A 27,820-nucleotide genomic window follows, 5' to 3' on the forward strand; every position below is an offset into this window, starting at 1 on the left:
CTGTGGACCTATTGGGTCGGTAAGCAAATTGGAGTGGGTCTAGGGTGTCAGGTAGGGTGGAGGTGATATGATCCTTGACTAGTCTCTCAAAGCACTTCATGATGACGGAAGTGAGTGCTACAGGGCGGTAGTCATTTAGCTCATTTACCTTAGCTTTCTTGGGAACAGGAACAATGGTGGCCCTCTTGAAGCATGTGGGGACAGCAGACTGGGATAAGGGTTGATTGAATATGTCTGTAAACACACCAGCCAGCTAGTCTGCGCGTGCTCTGAGGACGCGGCCGGGGATGCCGTCTGGGCCGGCAGCCTTGCGAGGGTTAACACGTTTAAATGTTTCACTCACGTTGTCCACGGAGGAGGAGAGCCCGCAGGCTTTGGTAGCGGGCCGTGTCAGTGGCACTGTATTGTCCTCAAAGCGAGCAAAGAAGTTGTTCAGTCTGTCTGGGAGCAAGGCATCGTGATCCGCGATGGGGCTGATTTTTCTTTTGTAGTCCGTGATTGACTGTAGACCCTGCCACATACCTCTCGTGTCTGAGCCGTTGAATTGCGACTCTACTTTGTCTCTATACTGACGCTTAGCTTGTTTGATTGCCTTGCGGAGGGAATAGCTACACTGTTTGTATTCGGTCATGTAAAAGTTTGCCCTGATTTAAACTATTACACTTTTACTTTGCCCTGATTTAAAAGCAGTGGTTCGCGCGTTCAGTTTTGCGCGAATGCTGCCATCAATCCACGGTTTCTGGTTGGGGAATGTTTTAATAAATGCTGTGGGTACAACATCACCGATGCACTTGTTAATGAACTCGCACACCGAGTCAGTGTATTCGTCAATGTTGTTGTTCGCCGCAATGCGGAACATATCCCAGTCCACGTGAACGAAAAAATCTTGAAGCGTGGAATCCGATTGGTCAGACCAGCGTTGAACAGACCTGAGGGCGGGAGTTTCCTGTTTTAGTTTCTGTCTATAGGCTGGGAGCAACAAAATGGAGTCGTGGTCAGCTTTTCCAAAGGGAGGGAGGGGGAGGGCCTTATATGCGTCGCGGAAGTTAGAATAACAGTGGTCTAGGGTTTTGCCAGCCCTGGTAGCACAACCGATATGTTGATAGAATTTGGGGAGCCTTGTTTTCAGATTAGCCTTGTTAAAATCCCCGGCTACAATAAATGCAGCCTCAGGATATGTGGTTTCCAGTTTACATAGAGTCAAATGAAGTTCTTTCAGGGCCGTCCATGTGTCTGCTTGGGGGGGGATATACACGACTGTGATTATGATCGAAGAGAATTCTCTTGGTAGATAATGCGGTCGGCATTTGATTGTGAGGAATTCTAAGTCAGGTGAACAAAAGGCAGACTGACTAGTTTTCAATCATGTGCATCTTCTTTATCTTGATGTTTCTCCTCTATCCCACAGCAAAGCCAGCCCAAACAGCCGGGAGAGAGGAATCGCAGTAAGAAGGGCAAGGAGCCAAAGCCCCGGGTAAAGAAGTTAAAGTACCACCAGTATGTCCCCCCAGACCAGAAACAGGAGGCCAGCGATGCCCCCATGGACTCATCCTACGCCAAGATCCTCCACCAGCAGCAACTCTTCCTCCAGCTGCAGATCCTCAACCAACAGCAGCAGCAGCACTACAACTACCACACCATCCTCCCAGCACCCTTAAAGTAGGATATTACTGTCATATCAGGGCAAAAAAATAACACTCCTGGGGTCAAATCGAAACTTTGTCAATGGGAGGCTAAGTAAAAATGTGATTTAAGTTAGCATTTGCCCCAGAGGCTCAACAGACCTGAAATTCCGAGATCTGAGCGGGTCCGGGTAGGCTTGGGCTATACCCTGGTTTTGCGGTATAAACAGTATATTTAAAAAATACAGATGGTATGATTTTCAATACCGGGGGGTTGGCGGCACCCCCGCCTCGCTGGTGTGCGTGCTACGCCACTGCTTGTAACTTATAGGAAAATTCCACCTAAAAACTATATTTTGGTATTTGTTTCTTTAGTCCATTGTTGACATAGTCACAAAATGTTTTGCTTGTCAGCAATCAAGTTTTCAAGATACTGTATGTAACTTTCAAAATACAGAAATCATCCCTGTATGATGCATTTATCATCATATGATGCTGTGTTTTACATCATATTGTAACTTTCAAAATACAGAAATCATCACCAAATCTTGAAAACTAGATTGCTGACAAGCAAAACATTTTGTGTTTATGTCTATAATGGACTAATGAAACAAATACTAAAAGATAGTTTTTGGGTGGAATTTTCCTTTAAATGAAGTATAACTATAAGAAATCTGTCAAATGATATCCAGCTCAGGGCTCCAGCTATGTATTTGGTTTGCTAAATTGCTAGCGAAGTGGCTAGATTTCAAGATTAACCTTGGTTACAGCAGAGACATTCATTCCCCTCTTGGATCAAGATCCCGGTTGCCTAAATTGTTTTGGGCATACATTTTTTTGAAATACCGCCCCTTGTGTGCATATTTAGTAATACCTTATACCCCAGTAGGGTACAAAAACAGTATGACAGTATGAAAATCTGGATGCCGCCCAACACTAAGTCCGGGTCCTAAATTCAGACTTTTGTCTCGTATTGGGGTCGGGTCTGATATAATTGCGTGTGAAGTGATTAGAACTGTGCAAGCTTGTTATTTGTGTCAGCCAATTGCAACTCAATCAAATGTATAGCTCAGGTCCATTTGAAACTGGTTCCGGCTGCTCACCTCACATGCCCCTGCTGCTGAGGGGAGAGAGAGAATGTGAGTGAAAGGAGCCTTGGTCTAGGCCAGTGGTTCCCATCATTTTTCAGTTACTGTACCACCAACTGTATTTGGCTCTGCCCGGAGTACCCCTAAAGTAACCCTGTCATGTGCCTAGTAAGCCTATGGTCTCATGAGTCCTGGTTGGGAACCACTGGCCTAGGCTACTGTTGATTGCTAAGATGGAGGCCTTTTTCATTGAAGTAAAACGAAAGTTAGAGGAGAAGGAGTATAGTGAAAAGAAGCCGCCAAGTTTTAATATTATAGTGGACAAAGATGAGGAGAACGTTGGCGCGGCCAAGTGGACTGTGTGCAACTCGCTATTCAGGTTTCATGCAATTTTCTGACTTTGATGTATTTATTTTTTGTATTTTTCATTTGTTTGATCATTATTGTTGTTTATTATTATTGCCGGCCTATTTACGAATCTAAACCAGCTGTTTTAAAAATAATTTACACCAGTTCACTTAAAAGAATTGGAAACATCATAAAATACCTGATTTACTTCTTATCCCTTGCACAAATAGCTTACAGCTGTGTCAGTTGATACAATGTTTCAAGTTCATTGCAGACAGGCCATGCGTAGCCAATGTGAGGTGGACATTTATGGCTATAAAGTTTTGAATATGCTACACATCGAAATGCAACGAATAGTTAAAAAAATTAGTTCTAGGCAGTTAAGGACACGTAACTGTGGATTATTTGCCCAATATCACTTGTTTATTGATTGCGCTGGCAGCACCCAGTCGGAGGTTTCTTCCTCCCTCTCTTTCTACTCTCGGATCTGAACGGATCTCTCGGATCCAAACCAGCACGGGTCTGTTTTTACCACAGGTTTGTTTTTCCACGGGCCTTTTCGGAACACGTCTGACTGTACTTTGTTAAAAGAAAATAGATATATTTAAGCATGTCAGGTGGGAAAGCCATGGATCCATTTCAGAACGAGTCCAACTATTTGGACCCGTGAAGACCTCTAATTTCCCCCTACTAGGTTAATAACCTCTGACGTAATGACGAAATCTGTCTACCTGTTGTTCAAACAAAGGTTTACAAGAGAGCATTATGTTAGCTGGAAAGTACCTAAAAAGCAAACCAACTGTTGTTGTTTCCAATGGTCTCAATGGCAAACTGACAATTAGCTAGTTTCCAATAACAAATCCTCTGTAATGATATTAATAACCTGTAGGATGTTGTTTTGGCCTTTTCTATATTTTCCCTGTTAGTGGGAGTTGATCCAAGGCCCATTAGAACTGTGTATGTCAGTTATTGTTGGAACTCTGCATTGTTCTGTTGACTGATTGTGTACTAAGGTGCATGGCAGAGGAAGCTTCTTATTCCTTTCATATTGCTAACACATTTCCCTTCTCCCTCTCTTTCCCCCACATTTCCCTTCTCCCTCTCTCCACCCCTCTTTCCCCCACATTTCCCTTCTCTCCCTCTCTCCACCCCTCTTTCCCCCACATTTCCCTTCTCCCTCTCTCTCCACCCCTCTTTCCCCCACATTTCCCTTCTCCCTCTCTCTCCACCCCTCTTTCCCCCACATTTCCCCGCTCCCTTCTTTGCCATATCTCACTCCACCCTCTTTACACTCCCTTTTCCTCTTGTTTCTCTCTCCATTCACCTCCCTCTCCTCCTCCAGGCCTGTAGCTGAAGGTCAGAACAGCGGCGTGAGCGGCCTGCCAACCTCTATAGTGCTGTCCCTGCCTCCTGCCCCCCATGTCACTGTCCCTCCTCCCGCCCCTGTCCGTCCCAACAACAGCCTGTCCAACCGCAAGCCTGGCCACCTGCCTCCTAACCTGGAGGACATGAAGGTGGCCGAGTTGAAACTGGAGCTGAAATTGCGAAGCCTCCCTGTCTCGGGGACCAAGACTGATCTCATCGAGAGGCTGAAGCCCTACCAGGAGAGTCCCAGCACCCCCCTACCACAGTCCCAAGCCCTGGCCCTAAAACCCTCCCCTCCTCAGTTCCCATAGAGGTTGGCTCATCCCCTGCACTTCTCTTACCTGCCCACCAGGTGGCACCAGAGAGCATGAGCGCCACACCCCCAGTGTCCCCAATCCCCACAGACCTCGCCACCTTCAGAGACGATGGAGGGATGCCCAGGGTATCCACGCTCCTTTGCGACCCCCAGAGGGTGAGCCTCTGTCGGACAGGCACTGGGATGTCCCACCTTGGGCTGGGTGTTGTCCCGGAGGAGAAGGACCGGCGGCTCCATGAGAAGGAACGTCAGATCGAGGAGCTGATGAGGAAGCTGGAGCAGGAGCAGAGGCTGGTGGAGGAGCTCAAGATGCAGCTGGGGGTGGAGAAGAAGACCCAGGGACCCTCAGACCCTGTCCCCATGATCCAGACCTCCAACGCAGTCAAAATGGAAGGCAGGGTCCTTCCTAACTGCTCAGCCATGGTTAACTCAACCCTGGCCCCCCAGACTATCCCCACTGTGGTGAAGGTAGAGGATGTCATTTGTAACTCCAGACCCCATTCCCAGCCCAATCCGGCCCCCAGCCTGCCCCAGTTCTTCATCAGCCACCAGGGGAGAGTGTCCCAGGTTCTAGGCCAGCCTGTTTCCCAGACCCTACTCACGGCCCAGGATGGCTCTACTCAGATCCTCCTTCCTGTCCTCCAGGCTACGTTGTCAAATCAAGCCCCAGGTCTGATGCAAGCCTCCATCTCCCAGCTGCATACCACCAAGATGGAGACAGCCTCCACTCAGCAGATAACTAATCACAACCACATTTTGCAGGTGATTTCAAGTCACGGTGCTCATACACTGATTTCTCACATTGATGCACATCTTAAATCAGGTTACAGACCAGTTAACTAGGCGTAAGACCCCTAGACTTAGCAAGTGCGTTGATATTAGCAGGCTAGTTAATTGGTTTCTTTAACACTACGATCCTGTATTTTTACCCCCTTCTGTCTTTTCTACAGACTGTTACAGTTTGTAACAGCCCTGGCTCTGGGATGGTGGAGAACCAGACTAGGCCCGACATGCCTCCCCAGTGTTTCCTGAGCAGCTCCCCAGATAACAGGCTCTCTTCCCGTGGGGCTTCACCCATCCACAACCTTTCCAATGGGCCTGTTAACAAGGTACGCTTTCTCTATTTATCATTAGGAAAACATCATACTCTAACCTAAATGTGATGCAAAATACATATTGCAAACCTACCTTTCTCTTTCAAATCTTACATTCAGTATATGAGTCTTTGTTACAGACCAGGTAGGTTGTGTTAAATGTTTTCCTATTCTCTCAATTCCTCCAGTCCCCCTCTCCATCCCAGCCCGCCTTCATCCTCCACCCCTCCTCCCTCGTTACCCAGCCCCCCAAGACCAGGGAGCCACCCCGCTACGAGGATGCAGTTAAACAGACCCGCAACCTGCAGCAGGCCAACAACCTCACACAGGTGAACACTAGGGTTGAATGGCATTTACCAAGATTTACTGCCCAAAACCACGCCCTTTTCCCGGCATAAATAACTGCGAGAAACCGGTAAATTATAATCAAATTTGTATGAACAGCATGAAGTTAAATTATATGCAATGTCTACATCTGAGTTCTCTATGGCCCTCTCTCTGGTCAATGCATGATGAATCATCAAAGCTTAGGTCGGGGACAGACAGCCCATCTACGTAAAGACCTATCATCTCATGGTAACATTTTATTGTGACCGGTAGTCCTACATTTGCTGCAGTAATATAAAGCCCGAATGAGCATCTCATTTACACATCTCCATCTGGCTTTCGGGGATCAACTTATTTTTTAATTGTATCGAAGATTATTATTTTTTATTTTATTGCAGCTGCAGAGTTTTAAAACAGGTCTAAGGCACTGCATCTCAGTGCTAGAGGCGTCACTACAGACCCTGGTTCATGCCAGCAGCATACCACCCTGCATTCCACTGCTGGCTTGCTTCTGAAGCTAAGCAGGGTTGGTCCTGGTCAGTCCCTAGATGGGAGACCAGATGCTGCTGGAAGTGGTGTTGGAGGGCCAGTAGGAGGCACCCTTTTTTTTTTATCCCAATACCCCAGGGCAGTGATTGGGGACATTGCCATGTGTAGGGTGCCGTCTTTCGGGATGGGACGTTAAACGGGTGTCCTGACTCTCTGTGGTCATTAAAGATCCCATGGCACTTATTGTAAGAGTAGGGGTGTTAACCCCGGTGTCCTGGCATACCATCATGGTCACTTAATCATCCCCAGTTTGCAATTGGCTCATTCATCTCCCCTGTAACTATTCCCCAAGTTGTTGCTGTAAATGGCAATGTGTTCTCAGTCAACTTACCTGGTAAAATAAGGGTTAAATAAAACAAATAGATATCAGGCTCTATCACAACCGGCCGTGATTGAGAGTCCCGTAGGGTGGCGCACAATTGGCCCAGCGTTGTCCGGATTATGGTTTGGCCGGGGTAGGCCGTCATTGTAAATAAGAATTTGTTCTTAACTGACTTGCCTAGTTCAATAAAGGTTAAATCAAATAAATTAAATATAAATATTATTGCTTTAAGTCAGTGCACATGCAAATACTCTCTTGCAGTCTTGATCTCTCCAACTCCATTGAAATTGCATCCAAAACAGATCATCCTGTTCAAGATTGATATATAGATATCCTAGCCTACCTCTTTCAGGTTTTATTTTTATTTAACTAGGCAAGTCAGTTGACAACACATTCTTATTTATAATGACGGCTTACCAAAAGTCAAAAGGCCTCCTGCCGGGACGGGGGCTGGGATTAAAAATATAAATAAATGAAATACAAATATAGGACAAAACACGCATCACTACATAGAGAGAGACCTAAGACAACATGGTAGCAACACAACATGGTTACAGCACAAAACAGGGTACAAACGTTATTGGGCACAGACAACAGCACAAAGGGCACGAAGGTAGAGACAACAATACATCATGCAAGCAGCCACAACTGTCAGTAAGCGTGTCCATGACAGAGTCTTTGAATGACGAGATTGAGATAAAACTGTCCAGTTTGAGTGTTTTGTTGCAGCTCGATCCAGTCCCTAGCTGCAGCGAACTGAAAAGACGAGCGACCCAGGGATGTGTGTGCTTTGGGGACCTTTAACGGAATGTGACTGGCAGAACGGGTGTTGTATGTGGAGGATGAGGGCTGCAGTAGATATCTCAGATAGGGGGGAGTGAGCCCTAAGAGGGTAGGATGGTCGGATGGTCATCTGAATCAGGGTCAGTTTGGCAGCTGGGTGATTACGATAGAGGAAACCAAATCTAGATTTAACTTTAGACTGCAGCTTTGATATGTGCTGAGAGAAGTACAGTGTACCGTCTATCCATACTCCCAAGTACTTGTATGAGGTGACTACCTCAAGTTATAAACCCTCAGAGGTAGTAATAACACCTGTGGGGAGAGAGGCATTCTTCTTACCAAACCACATGACCTTTGTTTTGGAGGTGTTCAGAACAAGGTTAAGTGCAGAGAAAGCTTGTTGGACACTAAGAAAGCATGGTTGTAGAGCATTTAACACAAAATCCAGGGAGGGGCCAGCTGAGTATAAGACTCTGCATATCTGCATATAAATGGATGAGAGAGCTTCCTACTGCCTGAGCTATGTTGATGTAAATGGAGAAGAGCGTGGGACCTAGGATAGAGCCTTGGGGTACACCCTTGGTGACAGGCAGTGGCTGAGACAGCAGATGTTCTGACTTTATACACTACACTCTTTGAGAGAGGTAGTTAGCAAACCAGGCCAAAGACCCCTTAGAGACACCAATACTCCTTAGCCGGCCCAAAGAATGGAATGGTCTACACTATCAAAAGCTTTGGCCAAGTCAATAAAAATAGCAGCACAACATTGCTTAGAATCAAGGGCAATGGTGACATCATTGAGGACCTTTTAAGGTTGCAGTGATACATCCATAACCTGAGCGGAAACCAGATTGCATACCAGAGAGAATACTATAGACATCAAGAAAGCCAGTCAGTTGATTGACAAGTTTTTCCAACACTTTTGATAAACAAGGCAAAATAGAAATAGGCCTATAACAGTTTGATCTCCCCTTTTAAATAAAGGACGAACCGTGGCTGCCTTCCAAGCAATGGGAACCTCACCAGAGAGGAGAGACAGGTTAAAAGGTCAGAGATAGGCTTGGCGATTATAGGGGCAGCAACCTTAAAGAAGAATGGGTCTTAACCATCTGACCCAGATGTTTTTCTGGGGTCAAGTTTAAGGAGCTCCTTTAGCACCTCGGACTCAGTGACTGCCTGCAGGGAGAAACTTTGTAGCGGGGCAGGGGAAAAAGAGGGAGGAGCATCGGGGCTAGTCGCATTATAAGGGGTGGGAGATGAGGAAATTTTGGACGGGCAAGGAGGCATGGCTGAGTCAAATAGGAATCCTGATTAATGAAGTAGTGATTAAAAAGCTCAGCCATGTGCTTCCTGTCAGTAACAACCAAACCATCAACTTTAAGGGACATGGGCAGCTGTGAGGCGGAGGGTTTATTCTCCAGGTCTTTTAACCGTTTTCCAGAACTTCTTGGGGTTAGACCCAAAGAGGGAGAACTGCTCCTTAACCTCTATGGGCTAGGTGGGACGCTAGCGTCCCCCCCGTGGTGCACTCCATCAACAGCAGGTGCATTTCAAGAGCGGCAAATTTGAAACCAAATAAATGTCAAAATTCAAATTTTTCAAACATACAACTATCTTACACCCTTTGAAAGATAAACATCTCCTTAATCTAACCACGTTGTCCGATTTCAAAAAGGTTTTACGGCGAAAGCATAAAGTTAGATTATGTTAGGAGAGTACATTGACAATAGCTGTGTGTAATGTTTTGTCAATTCAAAGACAGGGTCACCAAAACCATAAAACCAGCTAAAATTATGCACTAACCTTTTATAATCTCCATCAGATGACACTCCTAGGACATTATGTTAGACAATGCATGCATTTTTAGTTCTATCAAGTTCATATTTATATCCAAAAACAGCATTTTACTATGGCATTGATGTTGAGGAAATCGTTTCCCTCCAATAACCGGCAGTCAAGTCAGCACCACAAATTAAATAATTAAAATTAGAAAACATTGGTAAAATATTATATTGTCATTTAAAGAATTATAGATTTACATCTCTTGAACGCAATCAACTTGCCAGATTTAAAAATAACCTTACTGGGAAATCACACTTTGCAATAATCTGAGCACTGCGCCCAGAAAAATATGCTTTGCTATACAGACAAACGGCCATGTTGGAGAGATCTAAAATCGAAAATACTATGTAAATAATCCATTACCTTTGATTCTCTTCATCAGATGTCACTTCCCGGAATCCCAGGTCCATAACGAATGTAGTTTTGTTCAAAAAAGCTCATCATTTATATCCAAAAAGATCCGTGTTGTTAGCACATGATCTAAGCCAGCCGGACTTCTCGTCATGAACGAGGGGAAAAAATATATTTACGTTCGTTCAAACATGTCAAACGTTGTATAGCATAAATCATTAGTGCCTTTTTTAACCAGAACATGAATAATATTCAAGGTGGACGAATGCATTCTCTTTTATAACGTATTGGAACGAGGGTACCCAACATGAACTCGCGCACCAGAGTCTAATCGGCCATCACCGTTCCATGGCTCTTGTTCGGTCAGATCTCACAGTAAAAGACTCAAAACACTTTGTAAAGGCTGGTGACATCTAGTGGAAGCAATAGGAAGTGCCAAAACATTAATCAACCCCTGTGTGTTTCAATGGCATAGGCTTAAAGGTAATTCAACACATCAGGTATCCACTTCCTGTCAGAAAATGTCTCAGGGTTTTGCCTGCCAAATGAGTTCTGTTATACTCACAGACACCATTCAAACAGTTTTAGAAACTTTAGGGTGTTTTCTATCCATATATAATAAGTATATGCATATTCTAGTTACTGGGTAGGATTAGTAACCAGATTAAATCGGGTACGTTTTTTTATCCAGCCGTGAAAATACTGCCCCCTAGCCCCAACAGGTTAAAGTAACTAACTTTGGCCTGCCAGACAGCCTGAGTGCACTTATTTCTCATTTGCCTGAACAAGAGTATGCCTGAGTATGCGTGTGCCGAGCCATTCGCCAAATGCAATTCTCGTGGTGGAGTAACTCTGCAAGATCACGATCGAACCAGAGGCTGAACCTGTTTTTAATTCTCATTTTCTTTATGGGGGAGTTTTGTTAACGAAATCACTTACAATATCGAAAAATAAGGTCCAAGCGTCTTAGACAGAGGGCGATCAAGCTGATTCTTCACCAATTTACAGAGGCCAGGTAATACAATCAGTGCCTTATATTTAGGTAATTAATGATGGGTTATGCATAATAAGCTTCTAATTTATAGCCTTGTCTCTTGCGCAATACGCAAGCATCTGTGCTCCGTTGGACTCTCTGTAAAAAAATGCTCCTTAGCTCTTGGAGTCCCATGCAAAAAAAGCTAGACTAGAATAGCTTTCTGGACATTATGCTTTTAGCATTTCTTATACGTATAGTCTATTCAACGAGGGACGGAAGCTCTTTTTTTCTGAATGTTAAATATAGCAGCCCAATAGAACTCCCAGGTAGTTTGAAAGAAGCGTGAACTCTCGATGGCGGTAGGCTATAGCAGTTAATTATTCAGACCCATAACCATTCAATGCTCGTGAAGAGAAGTGAAAGCCGTCTGCATCTAATTCTAGTCATACATTATTCAAGCATGTCATTAGAATGATGAAGATGAGGACAACAAAACGTATTTAATTTCACTGTTGAAAGCGAGGAAGGAATGAAAGAACACTAAAGAGAGAGAGAGGAGGTAGGCTAATAACGTGGAAATATTATGAGAAATGTAAATCCAACACGCTAGCCTGTACTTGTGACTTTATAGGCCTCTTGTGCTGCACCAGAATTCAATGTTCTCGCTCTGCTTTATCGTGGTTTGAACGAGGTGTGTAATTCCAGGCCATATAATACAATACAGTGATAGTCTACACTCAAAAAGATTAGCCTACTGGAGCTAGTTTAATTTATTTACCCAAGAGAGCATATAGCTAGCTACATCTGTGCTTTTATGTTTTTCTGTCGTGTATAATGTGGAGTAGCCTATATCATATAGGCTATGTATTGGATAACGGCACAGTCATTTGAGTTTTTTGGGCTTGGGCTCATTAAATGTCTTTTTAGTGTAGGGCTCATGAATGTATTTAATCGGGCTCAGGTTGCATCAGGTTTGAATTTTCAATCAAAGCCCTAATCAAATCCAGACCTAGGCCTATTTATATATTTTCTAATGCTTTTGAATGACACTTCTGGTTTTGGCGGGAAATACCGGGTTACATGGGAGAAAGGTGATTTTATTCTCTGGATGAAACATTTTGTAGAACACTGGGAAAGTATTCAACCCTAGTGAACACACACGCTCGTACAGTAAGACACACACACACACACACACACCAACACATTCACAAATGTATCATGTGTGCTCTGTAATGCAATTGGTCACACCCGAGAGAGTCATGTTATTGGTCATGCATCTCCACCCCCTTATTGGCTTTTTCTCAGGTTTCCACGGCAACCAGCCAGCAGATGGACGACCTGTTTGACATCCTGATTCAGAGTGGAGGTGAGAACTTACAGCATGAAGAAACATTTACACCTTTTAGCTCCTTGTCCTAACCCTGAAGTTACTGAGTTACAACGATCTGGTCTTTTCATGTCTGCAAACAGTGATAAGGTTGGAGTTTCTTTTTGGACTTCAGCCTGTGTTATAATACAGGTGGATGATCTTTGCTATCCTATTCCTGTCTCTTCTCTCCTTCAGAGATCACTCCATTCATCCAGCAGGACCTGCCTTCTCTAAGCACTAAGTCTGTCCCTGTGACAGCCAACATCACTACCCTCCCTGTCAACACCGCCCTGTCCAGAACCCCTCCACAGATCCAGGTAGCTCCCCCTCCCACCCCTCCCTTCGACTCCCTGCCCCTCCCCAGCCTGGCCTCCGACAACCAGCTGGAGGCCTTCCTGGAGGGGACTCTGAACAACCCGTCCCCAACCACGGACCCCCGCACCCTGGGTCTGATTGAGGAGTTGCAGTCCCAGCTCCTTGATCAACCTTACTCTCCCATGGACACCTCAGAGCTGTCCTTCTGCGACTCCACGTCTCCCCCTTCCTCCCTCAACATGGGCCTCTCCGACACAGCCCTGGACAACATGGAGTGGCTGGATCTAACCATGCCGTCCGACCCCGCGGGGGGGCTCACACCCCTTGGGATTCCTTCAGACTTCCTGGATACACACGACCTGCAGCTGCACTGGGACTGAGGGAGAAGGAGATGGATGGAGTGAGTGAGGAAGGAAGGGGAGGAGTGGTGTAGGGATAGAGGGACTCAAGGTAACAATTGCAGACCTGGTGAGGTTAGTCCTCCATGTGTATTTAAAACGTAAAAAAAATGTTAAAAAATTATGCCATATAATAAGATTAGCCAGCTGGTGATCAGGGCATTGGATGTTTCATAGGAGTACTGGGACCAGAGCCAAATGAACAAGGAGGCAGACGGTATGTAAATATCCTGTAAATGAGAGTTATTTGAACCAGAACAAGGTTAATGTTCCCTCAGCACTGCGGGAGTTTTTATTGAGTTGGGCAAAGCTTTCACTACACGACACATGGCAGTCAGCCTTACGCTGTTCAGCTTTCCTTGCTGTGAACTTGGCATGCGTTTCACATCGGTCATGCTACAGGGTCTGGATCTACAGCCACTGCTCTGTGGAAGCATGCTGCTGTGCCATACAGTCAGTCTGAGAATGTGGTTTGTTTATTACAGATCTGTTGTGCACAAGCCACGACAAACAGCATAACTGACACAAGTAAAACTGACAGAGTACAAGGCTGTTTTACACTGGTCTTTTTTTTGCGACATACCTATATTTGGTATTGCGACATAGCTACATATTGTATTGGATGAGACTGTTTTTTTCCTGAACTAAACAGACGCTATGGTCAGTTGGACTTTTTAAGCTATGAACTGAACTGACACTGAGAACAAAGACTCACTCCTATTGGATGAGGAGGAGTGGACTCCTCCCACTATGAGCTATGCACTAAGGAGGCGGGCCTTACACTTGCACCTCACACAAGGAAATCTGAATCACAGATAAAGATTTTAATGAACCGTTTCTTGACAAAATGACGATCCACGTGTTGGTTATCTTTGTGTACTTTCAATTCAAAGATTCCAAGTTGATCTGTCTGAATGAAAATGGAGACTTTACATTGTTGGCAGCTTTATCTTCTGAAAGACAACTGACGTATCAGTGGCAAGGGAACAATTATGCTATCACACAGGTACACTACATAGAGGTTAATGTGTGTATACTTACTGTATGCTAGCCTGGTCCCAAGTCTGTCTGTGCTCTTGCCAACTCCATTGCTCATTGCCAAGCATGTTTGACATGACAATGAGTGACAAGAAGTTGGCATGATAGTCTGAGTGCCAGTTGTTTTGTATCCTACAAGTGTTTGTGACATGTTTTAATGTGGCCGCATGACCTCTGGCAGAAAGAGGTGCTATACTGTAATCTTCTCTGTCTGTCCTGAAGTCTCTGTCAAATCTCTGCATTTGTCTCTGTCTCTCACTGTGTGTCTGTGGTTCTGTCTGAGAAATTATGCATGTGCCTGTCTGCATGTGTGTCTCTATGTGCCCTTTCTGTAAGTCTCTGTGTTGTTGAATGCACGTTTTAAACAATGTCTGATATCGGGCTATATTTGTCTCTGTCACTGAGTTGGCTGCAACTCACTTGAGGAGTCTTTATTTTGATGAAGTTGGACGTTCATAAGACAAATGAACAACTTTCATAGGCTGAGTTTTTAAAAGGTTTGTCTCACAGAACAGCTTTGTATGACTGTTCCATCTGTCCTGTTTGGTTTGTGTTATGTGGTAAAACGCATAGTAAACACCCACAGTGGTGTGACCAACAGAGTTAAACTAAAAGGGATGACATTAAGCTTCTGGTATAGCTACCATTTTGTGGCTGAATTTGATGATGATGTTTATACGTATAATGCCTTTTTAAATGTGCATTGTGTAGTTCTACCTGGCATATCATGTCAAACGAGTTTAGTAGTATTCAGCATCTCAATCCAAATATTATTCTGATCAATATTGTATAGAACTAATACAGTTGTACTGTACAGCACTTTGGAATATCATGGCTTTATTTTTATGTTTGAACAATCATTCTTATCCAACAAGTCAAACACTAAGGAAAACCTATAGGCAGGTAATAATGCCAAATACTGTACACACTCTGTTACCATTAGGAACCAGATGCTTTTAACTGTGGTTTAGGGCTATCAAGGAATTATTTGTTTTTCAATTGTTGCCTAATAAGGCAGTGAAACATTGGTGAATATCTATTGTTGCCACTTTTTTAAAATTGTATTTATCACATTTTTGTGTTTATAAAATCAATCGTTTTTTCTGTATATATGCAAGAGGAAGATTACTGTAAATGTTTTTTACCACCCATACCAGAAATATATGGCCAAATGCATCTATATACATGGGTATGCTGTAAAATATCATAGTTGGATTCTAAAACATTCTGAATCATGTCAAACCTGTGTACTACTACTGTTAATAGGATGTTAGTGAAGCAATAGGGCCATAGCCTTACACTTACAGTACTGGTGCATTTGTGTTGTCACTATCTTATAACAAGATGTCATCATGTTGATCATTGCAAGCAAATATTGATTTGGGCCTTACCTAATTCTGTGGCTTCTGAATGGTACGGTCTCCCGTTCAACCCTGGTTCTTAGTCTGAAACGTAACTACACTGAACAAAAGTATAAATGTTATAGTTCATATAAGGAAATCAGTCAATTGAAATAAATTAATGTGGGCCTAATCTATGGATTTCACATGACTGGGAATACAGATATGCATCTGTTGGTCATAGATGCCTTTAAAAAAAAAAAGAAGTACTGGCGTGGATCAGAAAACCATCAGTATCTGGTGTGACCACCATTTTCTTTTATTTCAACCTTTATTTAACTAGGCAAATCAGTTAAGAACAAATTCTTATTTTCAATGACGGCCTAGGAACAGTGGGTTAACTGCCTGTTCACGGGCAGAAAGACAGATTTGTACCTTGTCAGCTCGGGGATTTGAACTTGCAACCTTTCGGTTACTAGTCCAACGCTCTAACCACTAGGCTACCCTGCCGCCCGAGGCAGCGCGACACATTTCCTTCACATAGAGTTGATCAGGTTGTTGATTGTGGCATGTTGTCCCACTCCTCTTGTCCCACTCCTCTGGATATTGGTGGGAACTGGAACATGCTGTCATACACATCGATCCAGAGCATCCCAAACATGCTCAATGGGTGACCTGTCTGAGTATCCACCAGATCCTGTAGCTCCTGTTCTATGGCCTGCAGCTCTGTAGGCCATGGAGGAACTGGGACATTTTCAGTTTCCAGAAATTGTGTACAGATCTTTCTGACAGGGGCTGTGTATGCTGAAACATGAGGTGATGGCGGCGGATGAATGGCACGACAATGAGCCGCAGGATCTCTGTGCATTCAAATTGCAATCAATAAAATGCAGTTGTGTTCGTTGTCCATAGCTTATGCCTGCCCATACCATAACCCCACCGCCACCATGGGGCCCTCTGTTCACAACGTTGACATCTGCCATCTACCCGGTACAGTTGAAACCGTGATTCAACCATGAATAGGACACTTTTCCAGCGTGCCAGTGGCCATCGAGGGTGCGGATTTGCCCACTGCAGTCTTTACGATGCCCGAACAAGACTCTGGTGAGGACAACGAGCACGCCGATGAGCATCCCTGAGATGATTTATGACCGTTTGTTCAGAAATTATTCGGTTGTTCATGGTAGAGAAATGAATTGGTAGAGAAATTAATGTTCCATTCTCTGACAACAGCCCTGGTGGACATTCCAGCAGTCAGCACGCCAATTGCACAGTCCCTCAAAACTTGACTGCAAATTTCAGAATGGACTTTTATTGTCCCCAGCACAAGATGCACCTTTGTAATGATCATGCTGTTTAATCAGCTTCTTGATATGCCACACCTGTCAGGTGGATGGATTATCTTGCAAAGGAGAAATGCTCACCAACACAACATGTGAAAGAAATAAGCTTTTTGTGCGTATGGAACATTTCTGGGATATTTTATTTCAGCTCATGAAACATTGGACCAACATTTTATATGTTGCGTTTTTTATATCTTTGTTCAGTGTAGTAAGACATCTAACCCCCCCTCCCACACGCACACTGTCAAGTCTCTGTCATCATCTGTACGCCATACATACAGTGCCTTGCGAAAGTATTCGGCCCCCTTGAACTTTTCGACCTTTTGCCACATTTCAGGCTTCAAACATAAAGATATAAAACTGTAATTTTTTGTGAAGAATCAACAACAAGTGGGACACAATCATGAAGTGGAACTAAATTTATTGGATATTAACTTTTTTAACAAATAAAAAACTGAAAAATTAGCCGTGCAAAATTATTCAGCCCCTTTACTTTCGGTGCAGCAAACTCTCTCCAGAAGTTCAGTGAGGATCTCTGAATGATCCAATGTTGACCTAAATGACTAATGATGATAAATAGAATCCACCTGTGTGTAATCAAGTCTCCGTATAAATGCACCTGCTCTGTGATAGTCTCAGAGGTCCGTTTAAAGCGCAGAGAGCATCATGAAGAACAAGGAACACACCAGGCAGGTCCGAGATACTGTTGTGGAGAAGTTTAAAGCTGGATTTGGATACAAAAAGATTTCCCAAGCTTTAAACATCCCAAGGAGCACTGTGCAAGCAATAATATTGAAATGGAAGGAGTATCAGACCACTGCAAATCTACGAAGACCCGGCCGTCCCTCTAAACTTTCAGCTCATACAAGGAGAAGACTGATCAGAGATGCAGCCAAGAGGCCCATGATCACTCTGGATGAACTGCAGAGATCTACAGCTGAGGTGGGAGACTGTCCATAGGACAACAATCAGTCGTATACTGCACAAATCTGGCCTTTATGGAAGAGTGGCAAGAAGAAGATATCCATAAAAAGTGTCGTTTAAAGTTTGCCACTAGCCACCTGGGAGACACACCAAACATGTGGAAGAAGGTGCTCTGGTCAGATTAAACCAAAATCGAACTTTTTGGCAACAATGCAAAACGTTATGTTTGGCGTAAAAGCAACACAGCTCATCACCCTGAACACACCATCCCCACTGTCAAACATGGTGGTGGCAGCATCATGGTTTGGGCCTGCTTTTCTTCAGCAGGGGCAGGGAAGATGGTTAAAATTGATGGGAAGATGGATGGAGCCAAATACAGGACCATTCTGGAAGAAAACCTGATGGAGTCTGCAAAAGACCTGAGACTGGGACGGAGATTTGTCTTCCAACAAGACAATGATCCAAAACATAAAGCAAAATCTACATTTACATTTAAGTCATTTAGCAGACGCTCTTATCCAGAGCGACTTACAAATTGGTGGATTCACCTTGTGAATGGAATGGTTCACAAATAAACATATCCAGGTGTTAGAATGGCCAAGTCAAAGTCCAGACCTGAATCCAATCGAGAATCTGTGGAAAGAACTGAAAACTGCTGTTCACAAACGCTCTCCATCCAACCTCACTGAGCTCGAGCTGTTTTGCAAGGAGGAATGGGCAAAAATTTCAGTCTCTCGATGTGCAAAACTGATAGAGACATACCCCAAGCGACTTACAGCTGTAATCGCAGCAAAAGGTGGCGCTACAAAGTATTAACTTAAGGGGGCTGAATAATTTTGCACGCCCAATTTTTCAGTTTTTTATTTGTTAAAAAAGTTTTAAATATCCAATAAATTTAATTCCACTTCATAATTGTCTCACTTGTTGTTGATTCTTCACAAAAAATTACAGTTTTATATCTTTATGTTTGAAGCCTGAAATGTGGCAAAAGGTCAAAGTTCAAGGGGGCCGAATACTTTCGCAAGGCACTGTACGTTTTGCACATTGTGTACACATTAATGTCATGCATATTTTTATACATGTGTAGCACATCCATTATATCTATTTTTTAAATAATATAAAAAAATATGTATATGTACTGAATGCCTTTTGTGTCAATAAAATGTGGTGAATTGTGAAAGTCTCTCCTAACATCTGTGGCTGGAGGTCAGCGCTCCACGTGAGGTTTAGTCCTGGGCTGCTGAGATTATTGTTAAAGTAAAGTTTTATTGTGAATATCTTTTGAAATGATGTTAAGCTGTCAAAACAAACACAGCATCATACTCCATTGTATAATTGTACTATATAAAAGTAGTAAGCATTTGAGGCATTATTAGATTTGATTTTATGTAGTTCCACAAGATTAATCAAAACACTTGAAAGGAAAATAGTCCTAGTCCAAAACATTTGCCAGGTTAATTCACTTACGTTGACCTTTGTCACTGTAAAGAAAGAGGGAAGTAGAATATAAAGGCTATTGTTGCTTGCTGGTATATATTTGTCTTCATTTTCATAAATCCTAGGTGGTTGTGTGGTAAATGGCTTACTGTCAGTGCATCACCTGCTTTCCCTTTGACATTTGCATGACCAATGCGTTGATTAGGCTTCAATGATCATGTTCTCATACGGTCTCTGGTGAGTAGAAACATTTTCTCTCTTAAGAATATACAAACATATGTTCTAAAAATAATGAAGCAAGGAATGCTATATTCTTTCAGTATGTGTTATTCCAGTCCATAATTTTGGTCAGAAAGTCTTCTCAGGTTCTGTTGGTATCTGCACCGTTGATGGAACCAAATGCTGTCACAGCTGGACACGGCTTGAGATTCCCAGTGCTTTTTAGGATCATCCTCCCAACTTTTTCAAGAAAAAAACTATCACCCCAACAACAGTCAATCTCCATCCCCCCCAAACTGTGATCATAACACAGTACTGTACAGCATCAGCCACCAGGTGTCATAAGAGCCGTGTCCAGTCTCTCGCCTTCTAATGTCCCACAGGTCAGAGGGCATAACGCCCATCCAACCACTCCATTCACTGTCCCTCTCCATCCAACACCAGAGAAACAGTAGCCAGTGATATAGTATCTGTAGAAGTACCATTCTGTCTTCACATCCGTTCTGCGGTGTAGATGTTGCCGTGACACTCAGGGCATCGATGTCTGACGTCCTTTAGGTTGTCCAAGCAGAATGGGATGAGACAGCACCCAGCCACACACCTGGCAGAGGGGGTTTATACAGTATTATAAACTGGGTGGTTCGAGGTCTGAAGCTGATTGGCTGAAAGCCATGGTATATCAGACCTTATACCACAGGTATGACAAAACATGTATTTCTACTGTTCTAATTATGTTGGTAACCAGTTTATAATAGCAATAAGGCATCTCGGGGGGGTGCAATATACCACGGCTAAGGGCTGTATCTATTTACTCTGCATTTTTGTGCATAAAAACAGCCCTTAGCCCTGGTATATTGGCCATATACCACACCCCCCCGGGCCTTATTGCTTAATTAAGACAGACCAAAGTGAGCGCACATCTGGTTTCTGCTTATCTGGTTGTAGGATAAAGTTGCCCCTAGACTTTGATCTAAGGTCGGATGTTTTAGAGGAGTGCTGACCTATGGTCAGTTTTGCTTTTTATATAACAATGAATACGACCACATGAACATGGGGGAGCAGCTCCTAAATCATCACTCCTACTCTGTGACATTTGATACTAGAACTAGACTCACCCTAGACTCACCCTAACATGCCTGACACGAGGCATAGCATCCAGGCTGCCCCGCCTATTTTGCGATACGTTTCCGTGGTGACGACCTGCTCGCAGATAGGGCATTGGACGATCGCTGGGTCACTGTTGAGTTTCTCCACCTCCACTATGGCCTCTGGAGGAGAGGAGAAAACAGGCATTGTAGTTGCCATCTATGCTCACCTGGACATACTGTAGATGGACAAATTGCAAGTACTGTAGAGCTTATGTCAGAGCTTCTCTCATGCATCTACTCTACCTAATTGTTCATCCTACCAATGCTCACACACACATACCTGGCGCAGCAGGAGGTGTAGCCTGTTGTGTATATTGTGTCATGTTCTCTGGTGTGTTACTCGGTAGGACATACACTCCTTGATAGGGGGCCATGAGTTTCTCTGTATAGTCTATAAAGAAAATGTGTGGTCAGTCATGAGGAAATAAAGTTATGAAACATCCTATTGACATCTACCCAAACATGAATGGAAAGCATAAATCAATACCGGTAGTTTGTTTTTACGGACAGGACAAAGATCTCTCCTGCACTTTAGGCTCAAGCAAACGATCAAGCTTAAAATATCTAGGATACGGCAGCTTGTTTCAAAATGTATTTGCTGTGTACAGGACTGGTATAGTGAGCAGGTGTGTACCTGACAGTGGGGTGTGATCAGGTCCAATGTCTGTCTGTATCTGTAGTAGCTCCTGTTCTCGATCCACCAGATCCTGTAGCTCCTGTTCTATGGCCTGCAGCTCTGTAGGCTCGGACTCCTCTGGGAAAGAGACTGTAGGGGACAGAGCTGGGCGATGGAGGGAGACAGTGGAAGATGTGGTTGAAAAGCTTTGGGATAGCTTCAGAACACAAGAAACCAACACTACTTTTCAGTTCCTCAATAAGTAGGGGAGACCGGGGTTGGTTGTCTCCCTGGGTTGGTGTTCACAGTGCTAGTTACTCACAATCTAAATGGCACTGTCTAATTTAGATTTCAACCTGGACTCGGGTACACAACATAGTAAATGTCTGGGAGACTCCAATTAGTATATGTTATGTTTCATATGGTATGTATTAATTACGTGGATGTCCATCCATTTTGTATATGTTACAAATTACAATTCCTACAAATAGGTTTAGCAAATGTGTAACATATGTTATGAATTCCAATATGTTGTCGCTAATGTTAACTAGGTGGCTAACGCTAATGTTAGCGAGGTGGCTGATGTTAGGTAGGCTAGCGGATAAGTTTAGGGGAAGGGTTAGCTTATATGCAAAGTTGAAAATTAGCTAAAGCTGTCCGTGATGAGATTCAAACATGCAACCTTTGGGTTGCTAGATGTTCTAACCAGCCAACCACCCTGCTTTCATATTTACCTAAAGTACCTTGTCTTATGTAACCATACCAAATGTAATATATCATACTGATTTGATTGCCCCAGATTGATGTTTACTATGTTACGTCTAGTCTGAGACCAGGCCGACTATTTTGAAAGTTAATGTGTGAATTCTTTGAAAGAACTCATCCACTTGGTCAATTCATGTCAGCATGAAGTGAGGAGAATGTATGTGTTTCTCATAGGTTAAAGTAATGTGTGTGCGTGCGTGCCACACAGACATGCAGTACACTATATATACACAAAAGTATGTATACATACACCCCTTCAAATGAGTGGATTAGGCTATTTAAGCCAAATCCTTTGCTGACAGGTGTATACAATCGAGCACACAGCCATGCAATCTTCCTAGACAAACATTAGCAGTAGAATGTCCTTACTGAAGAGCTCAGAGACTTTCAACATGGCACTGTCATAGGATGTCACCTTTCCAACAAATCAGTTCGTCAAATTTCTGCCCTGCTAGAGCTGCCCCGGTTTATTGTGAAAACATGGAAACATCTAGGAGCAACAACGGCTCAGCTGCGAAGTGGTAGGCCACACAAGCTCACAGAACGGGACCGCCGAGTGATGAAGCGCTTAGCGCGTAACAATCGCCTGTCCTCGGTTGCAACACTCACTACCGAGTTCCAAACTGCCTCTGGAACCAGTATCAGCACAAGAACTGTTGGGAGCTTCATGAAGTGGGTTTCCATGGCCGAGCAGCCGCACACAAACGTAAGATCACCATGCGCAATGCCAAGCGTTGGCTGGACTGGTGTATAGCTCGCTACCATTGGTCTCTGGAGCAGTGGAAATGCGTTCACTGGGGTGATGAATCGCGCTTCTCCATCTAGCAGTCCGACGGATGAATCTGGGTTTGGCAGATGCCAGGGGAACGCTACCTGCCCCAATACATAGTGCCAACTGTAAAGTTTGGTGGAGGAGGAATAATGGTCTGGGGCTGTTTTTCATGGTTTGGGCTAGGCCCCTTAGTTCCAGTGAAGGGAAGTCTTAACGCTACAGCATACAATGACATTCTAGGCAAATCTGTGCTTCCAACTTTGTGGCAAAAATTTTGGGAAAGCCCTTTCCTGTTTCAGCATTACAATGCCCCCGTGCACAAAGCGAGGTCCATACAGAAATGGTTTGTCGAGATCGGTATGGAAGAACTTGACTAGCCTGCACAGAGCCCTGACCTCAACCCCATCGAACACCTTTGGGATGAATTGGAACGCCGACTGCGAGCCAGGCCTAATCGCCCAACATCATTAATGCTCTTGTGGCTGAATGGTAGTAAGTCCCCGCAGCAATGTTCCAACATGTAGTGGAAAGCCTTCCCATAAGAGTGGAGGCTGTTATAGCACCAAAGGGGGGACCAACTACATATTAATGCTCATGATTTTGGAATGAGATGTTCGACAAGCAGGTGTCCACATGCTTTTGGTCGTGTGTGTATATTTGTGTGATATATATATATATCACACACACACTATATAATCTATATCACATATTGTGTGTGTGTGTGTGTGTGATTTACAGTCAGAAGTTTACATACACCTTAGCCAATTTCAACTCAGTTTTTCACAATTCCTGACATTTAATCCTAGTAAAAATTCCCTGTCTTAGGTCAGTTAGGATCACCACTTTTATTTTAAGAATGTGAAATGTCAGAATAATAGTAGAGAGAATGATTTATGTCAGCTTTTATTTCTTTCATCACATTACCAGTGGGTCAGAAGTTTACATACACTCAATTAGTATTTGGCAGCATTGCCTTTAAATTGTTTAACTTGGGTCAAACGTTTCGGGTAGCCTTCCACAAGCTACCCACAATAAGTTGGGTGAATTTTGGTCCCTTCCTCCTGACAGAGCTGGTGTCAGGTTTGTAGGCCTCCTTGCTCGCACTCGCTTTTTCAGTTCTGCCCACAAATGTTTTATAAGATTGAGGTCATGGCTTTGTGATGGCCACTCCTATACCTTGACTTTGTTGTCCTTAAGCCATTTTGCCACAACTTTGGAAGTATGCTTGGGGTCATTGTCCATTTGGAAGACCCATTTGCGACCAAGCTTTAACTTCCTGACTGATATCTTGAGATGTTGCTTCAATATATCCACATAATTTTCCTTCCTCCTAATGATGCCATCTATTTTGTGAAGTGCACCAGTCCCTCCTGCAGCAGAGCACCCCCATAACATAATGCTGCCACCCCCGTGCTTCACGGTTGGGATGGTGTTCTACGGCTTGCAAGCCTCCCCCTTTTTCCTCCAAACATAACGATGGTCATTATGGCCAAACAGTTCTATTTTTATTTCATCAGACCAGAGGACTTTTCTCCAAGAAGTACGATCTTTGTCCCCATGTGTAGTTGCAATCCGTAGTCTGTTTTTTTTATGGCGGTTTTGGAGCAGTGGCTTCTTCCTTGCTGAGCGGCCTTTCAGGTTATGTCGATATAGGACTCGTTTTACTGTGGATATAGATACTTTTGTACCGGTTTCCTCCAGCATCTTCACAAGGTCCTTTTGCTGTTGTTCTGGGATTGATTTGCACTTTTCGCACCAGAGTACGTTCATCACTAGGAGACAGAACGCGTCTCCTTCCTGAGCGGTATGACGGCTGCGTTATCCCATGGTGTTTATACTTGCGTACTATTGTTTGTACAGATGAACGTGGTACCTTCAGGCGTTTGGAAATTGCTCCCAATGATGAACCAGACTTGTGGAGGTCTACAATTTCTCTTCTGAGGTCTTGGCTGATTTCTTTTGATTTTCCCATGATGTCAAGCAAAGAGGCACTGCGTTTGAAGGTATACCTTGAAATACATCCACAGGGACACCTCCAGTTGACTCAAATGATGTCAATTAGCCTATCAGAAGCTTCTAAAGCCATGACATCATTTTCTGGAATTTTCCAAGCTGTTTAAAGGCACAGTGAACTTAGTGTATATAAACTTCTGACCCAATGGAATTGTGATACAGTGAATTATAAGTGAAATAATCTGTCTAAACAATTGTTGGAAAAATTACTTGTGTCATGAACAAAGTAGATGTCCTAACCAACCTGCCACAAACTATAGTTTGTTAACAGGAAATTTGTGGAGTGGTTGAAAAAGGAGTTTCAATGACTCCAAGTATGTAAACTTACAACTTCAACTGTGTATATGTGTATGTATGTATGTATGTATGTATGTATGTATGTATGTATGTATGTATGTATACATACTACCATTCTAAAGTTTGGGGTCAATATCCTTGTTTTTGAAAAAAAATCTAATTTTTTGTCCTTTTTAAAATGACATAAAATGTATCATATACACAGTGTAGACATTGTTAATGTTGTAAATTACTATTGTAGCTGGAAACTGCTTTTTTAATCTTTTTTTTTATGGAATATCTGCATAGGCGTACAGAGGCCCATTATCAGCAAGCATTTCCCCATGTGTTCCAATGGCACGTTGTTAGCTATTCCAAGTTTATCATTTTAAAAGCCACATTGATCATTATAAATCCCTTTTGCAATTATGTTAGCACAGCTGCAAACTGTTCGCTGATTAAAGAAGCAATAAAACTGGCCTTCTTTAGACTAGTTGAGTATCAGGAGCATCAGCATTTGTGGGTTCAATTACAGGCTGAAAATGGCCTGAAACAAAGACTTTCTTCTGAAACTTGTCAGTCTATACTTGTTCTGAGAAATGAATGCTATTCCATGTGAGAAATTGCCAATAAACTGAAGATCTCGTACAACGCTGTGTACTACTACCTTCACAGAACAGCACAAACTGGCTCTAACCAGAATAGAAAGAGGAGTGGTGCACAACTGAGCTCAGTCCATGTTGGATTAAGATAGGAGGATAAAACAGGTCCCCCATTTCAAATTGAATCAAATTTTATTAGTCACGTACGCCGAATACAATAGGTACCTTGCAGTGAAACGCTTACTTACGAGCCCCTAACCAACAATGCAGTTTCAAAAAATACAGATAAGAATAAGAGATAAAAGTAACAAGTAATTAAAGAGCAGCAGTGAAATAACAATAGCGAGACTTTATTCAGGGGGGTACCGATACAGAGTCAATGTGTGGGGGCACCGGTTATTTGAGGTAGCATGTACATGTAGGTAGAGTTATTAAAGTGGCTTTGCATAGATGACGCATTTCAACCCAATACCTTGATCTTTCTCCTAATATTGAAAATTGTCTTGTAAGATATACTGGTCCTGAGAAATACACATGAGTAAAAAGTGACAACCAACCCTGGTTTCCTTGTATGGTTATTATGTTAGTGTATGCACACGTGTGTGTGTGTGTGCTGTCTGTCTGAGTTTGATTTCCCCATAGCCCCACTATTATGATTGTCTTGACCAGACCACTCACCTTCCCTGTCTTTTCTCTTATTTCTGAACTGCTGCATCTTCAGCAGCATGATCCGCCGGTTGTGGAGGAGCTGCCTCCGGAAGGTGATGAAGGCCAGCTGAGAGGACACCCTACCCAGGTCTGCGGAGACCTGGTTGGGCTCAGAGGAGACGCTCTCAGCCTCTTTGGAGATCTGCTCTGAGTCTTCAGAGATTGTCTCTACCTGCTCTGTGTCAGGCTGCCAGTCTACCCCTGATCCAGCTGATGAAAGGAACTCTGGGTCCTGAGCAGAAAAACTCTCCTCCATTTCCATTCTAGTTTCAGTAGTTTCAGTGTTGCTCCATTGATTTAAGAAGAGAATGCTTGGTAGCATCAAGATGGAAAAAGACCTAAGGTGCTTCTAGCTAACATGTTCAACTGACCTCTGTTAGATGCCACCTAGTGGGAAGAAAATAACCAGATATCAGCTTATGAAGGGCAAAACATAGGCTTTCATGCATTTGCATGTTTTATTACTCATGATGACACAAACCATTCCAGTGAAGATGGTGGATGGGCACCTGTTTTGAATAGCCGCATGCACACAAGCAAATGAGACTAGCGTTGGCACAGAAACCACTTTATGTCACACATTTTTGGGGGGGTGACAGTAGTCTTGCTGAACTTACAATTTTATCTGTCTCATTTACATTTATTAAGTCACTCCAACTGAATTGGGCGGAAATTCAACGAACTGACTTGTTGAAAAGGTGGCATCCTATGACGGTGCCACATTGAAAGTCACTGCGCTCTACAGTAAGGCCATTAAGTAAGGCCACTGACAATGTTTGTCTACGGCGATTGCATGGTTGTGTGCTCGATTTTATACACCTCTCAGCAACGGGTATGGCTGAAATAGCCAAATCCATTAATTTGGAGTGTCCACATACTTTTGTGTGTGTGTGAATATATGTAGGTACAGTTGAAGTCGGAAGTTTACATACACTTAGGTTGGAGTCATTAAAACTCGTTTTTCAACCACTCCACAAATGTATTGTTAACCAAACTATAGTTTTGGCAAGTCGGTTAGGACATCTACTTTGTGCATGACACAAGTCATTTTTCCAACAATTGTTTACAGACAGATTATTTCACTTATAATTCACTGTACCGCAATTCCAGTGGGTCAGAAATTCACATACACTAAGTTGACGGTGCCTTTAAACAGCTTGGAAAATTCCAGAAAATGATGTCATGGTATTAGAAGCTTCTGATAGGCTAATTGACATCATTTGAGTCAATTGGAGGTGTACCTGTGGATGTATTTCAAGGCCTACCTTCAAACTCAGTGCCTCTTTGCTTGACATCATGGGAAAATCAAAAGAAACCTGCCAAGACCTCAGAAAACAAATTGTACACCTCCACAAGTCTGGTTCATCCATTGGAGCAATTTCCAAATGCCTGAAGGTACCACGTTCATCTGTACAAACAATAGTACGCAAGTATAAACACCATGGGACCATGCAGCTGTCATACCGCTCAGGAAGGAGACACGTTCTGTCTCCGAGAGATGAACGTACTTTGGTGCGAAAAGTGCAAATCAATCCCAGAACAACAGCAAAGGAC

The 27,820-nt window shown here is 43.3% G+C and overlaps 2 protein-coding genes across 2 annotated transcripts in view; one reads left to right on the top strand and one right to left on the bottom strand.

Annotated features, from left to right (window-relative positions):
• The window catches only part of mrtfba (myocardin related transcription factor Ba), a 55,867-nt gene extending 40,231 nt beyond the window's left edge, over positions 1–15,636 (top strand). Inside the window, 7 exon segments of the mRNA XM_014179672.2 lie at positions 1,409–1,659; positions 4,401–4,675; positions 4,678–5,501; positions 5,690–5,848; positions 6,022–6,162; positions 12,289–12,349; positions 12,548–15,636. Coding sequence (XP_014035147.2) covers positions 1,409–1,659; positions 4,401–4,675; positions 4,678–5,501; positions 5,690–5,848; positions 6,022–6,162; positions 12,289–12,349; positions 12,548–13,047 — 2,211 coding nt within the window. The 3' untranslated portion in view covers positions 13,048–15,636.
• Positions 15,637–18,690: 3,054 nt separating this feature from the next.
• LOC106589203 (cell death-inducing p53-target protein 1 homolog) lies at positions 18,691–26,744 on the bottom strand. The gene is made up of 5 exons (XM_014178926.2): positions 26,237–26,744; positions 21,149–21,295; positions 20,795–20,905; positions 20,493–20,634; positions 18,691–19,967 (listed from the first exon to the last, which is right to left on the bottom strand). Exons 1-5 carry the CDS (start codon positions 26,586–26,588, stop codon positions 19,859–19,861), a joined length of 861 nt encoding a protein of 286 aa, XP_014034401.2. The 5' UTR covers positions 26,589–26,744; the 3' UTR covers positions 18,691–19,858.
• Between the last annotated feature and the right edge of the window lie 1,076 nt (positions 26,745–27,820).

This window comes from Salmo salar, chromosome ssa28 (assembly GCF_905237065.1).
Source record: "Salmo salar chromosome ssa28, Ssal_v3.1, whole genome shotgun sequence".
Taxonomy (NCBI): domain Eukaryota; kingdom Metazoa; phylum Chordata; class Actinopteri; order Salmoniformes; family Salmonidae; genus Salmo; species Salmo salar.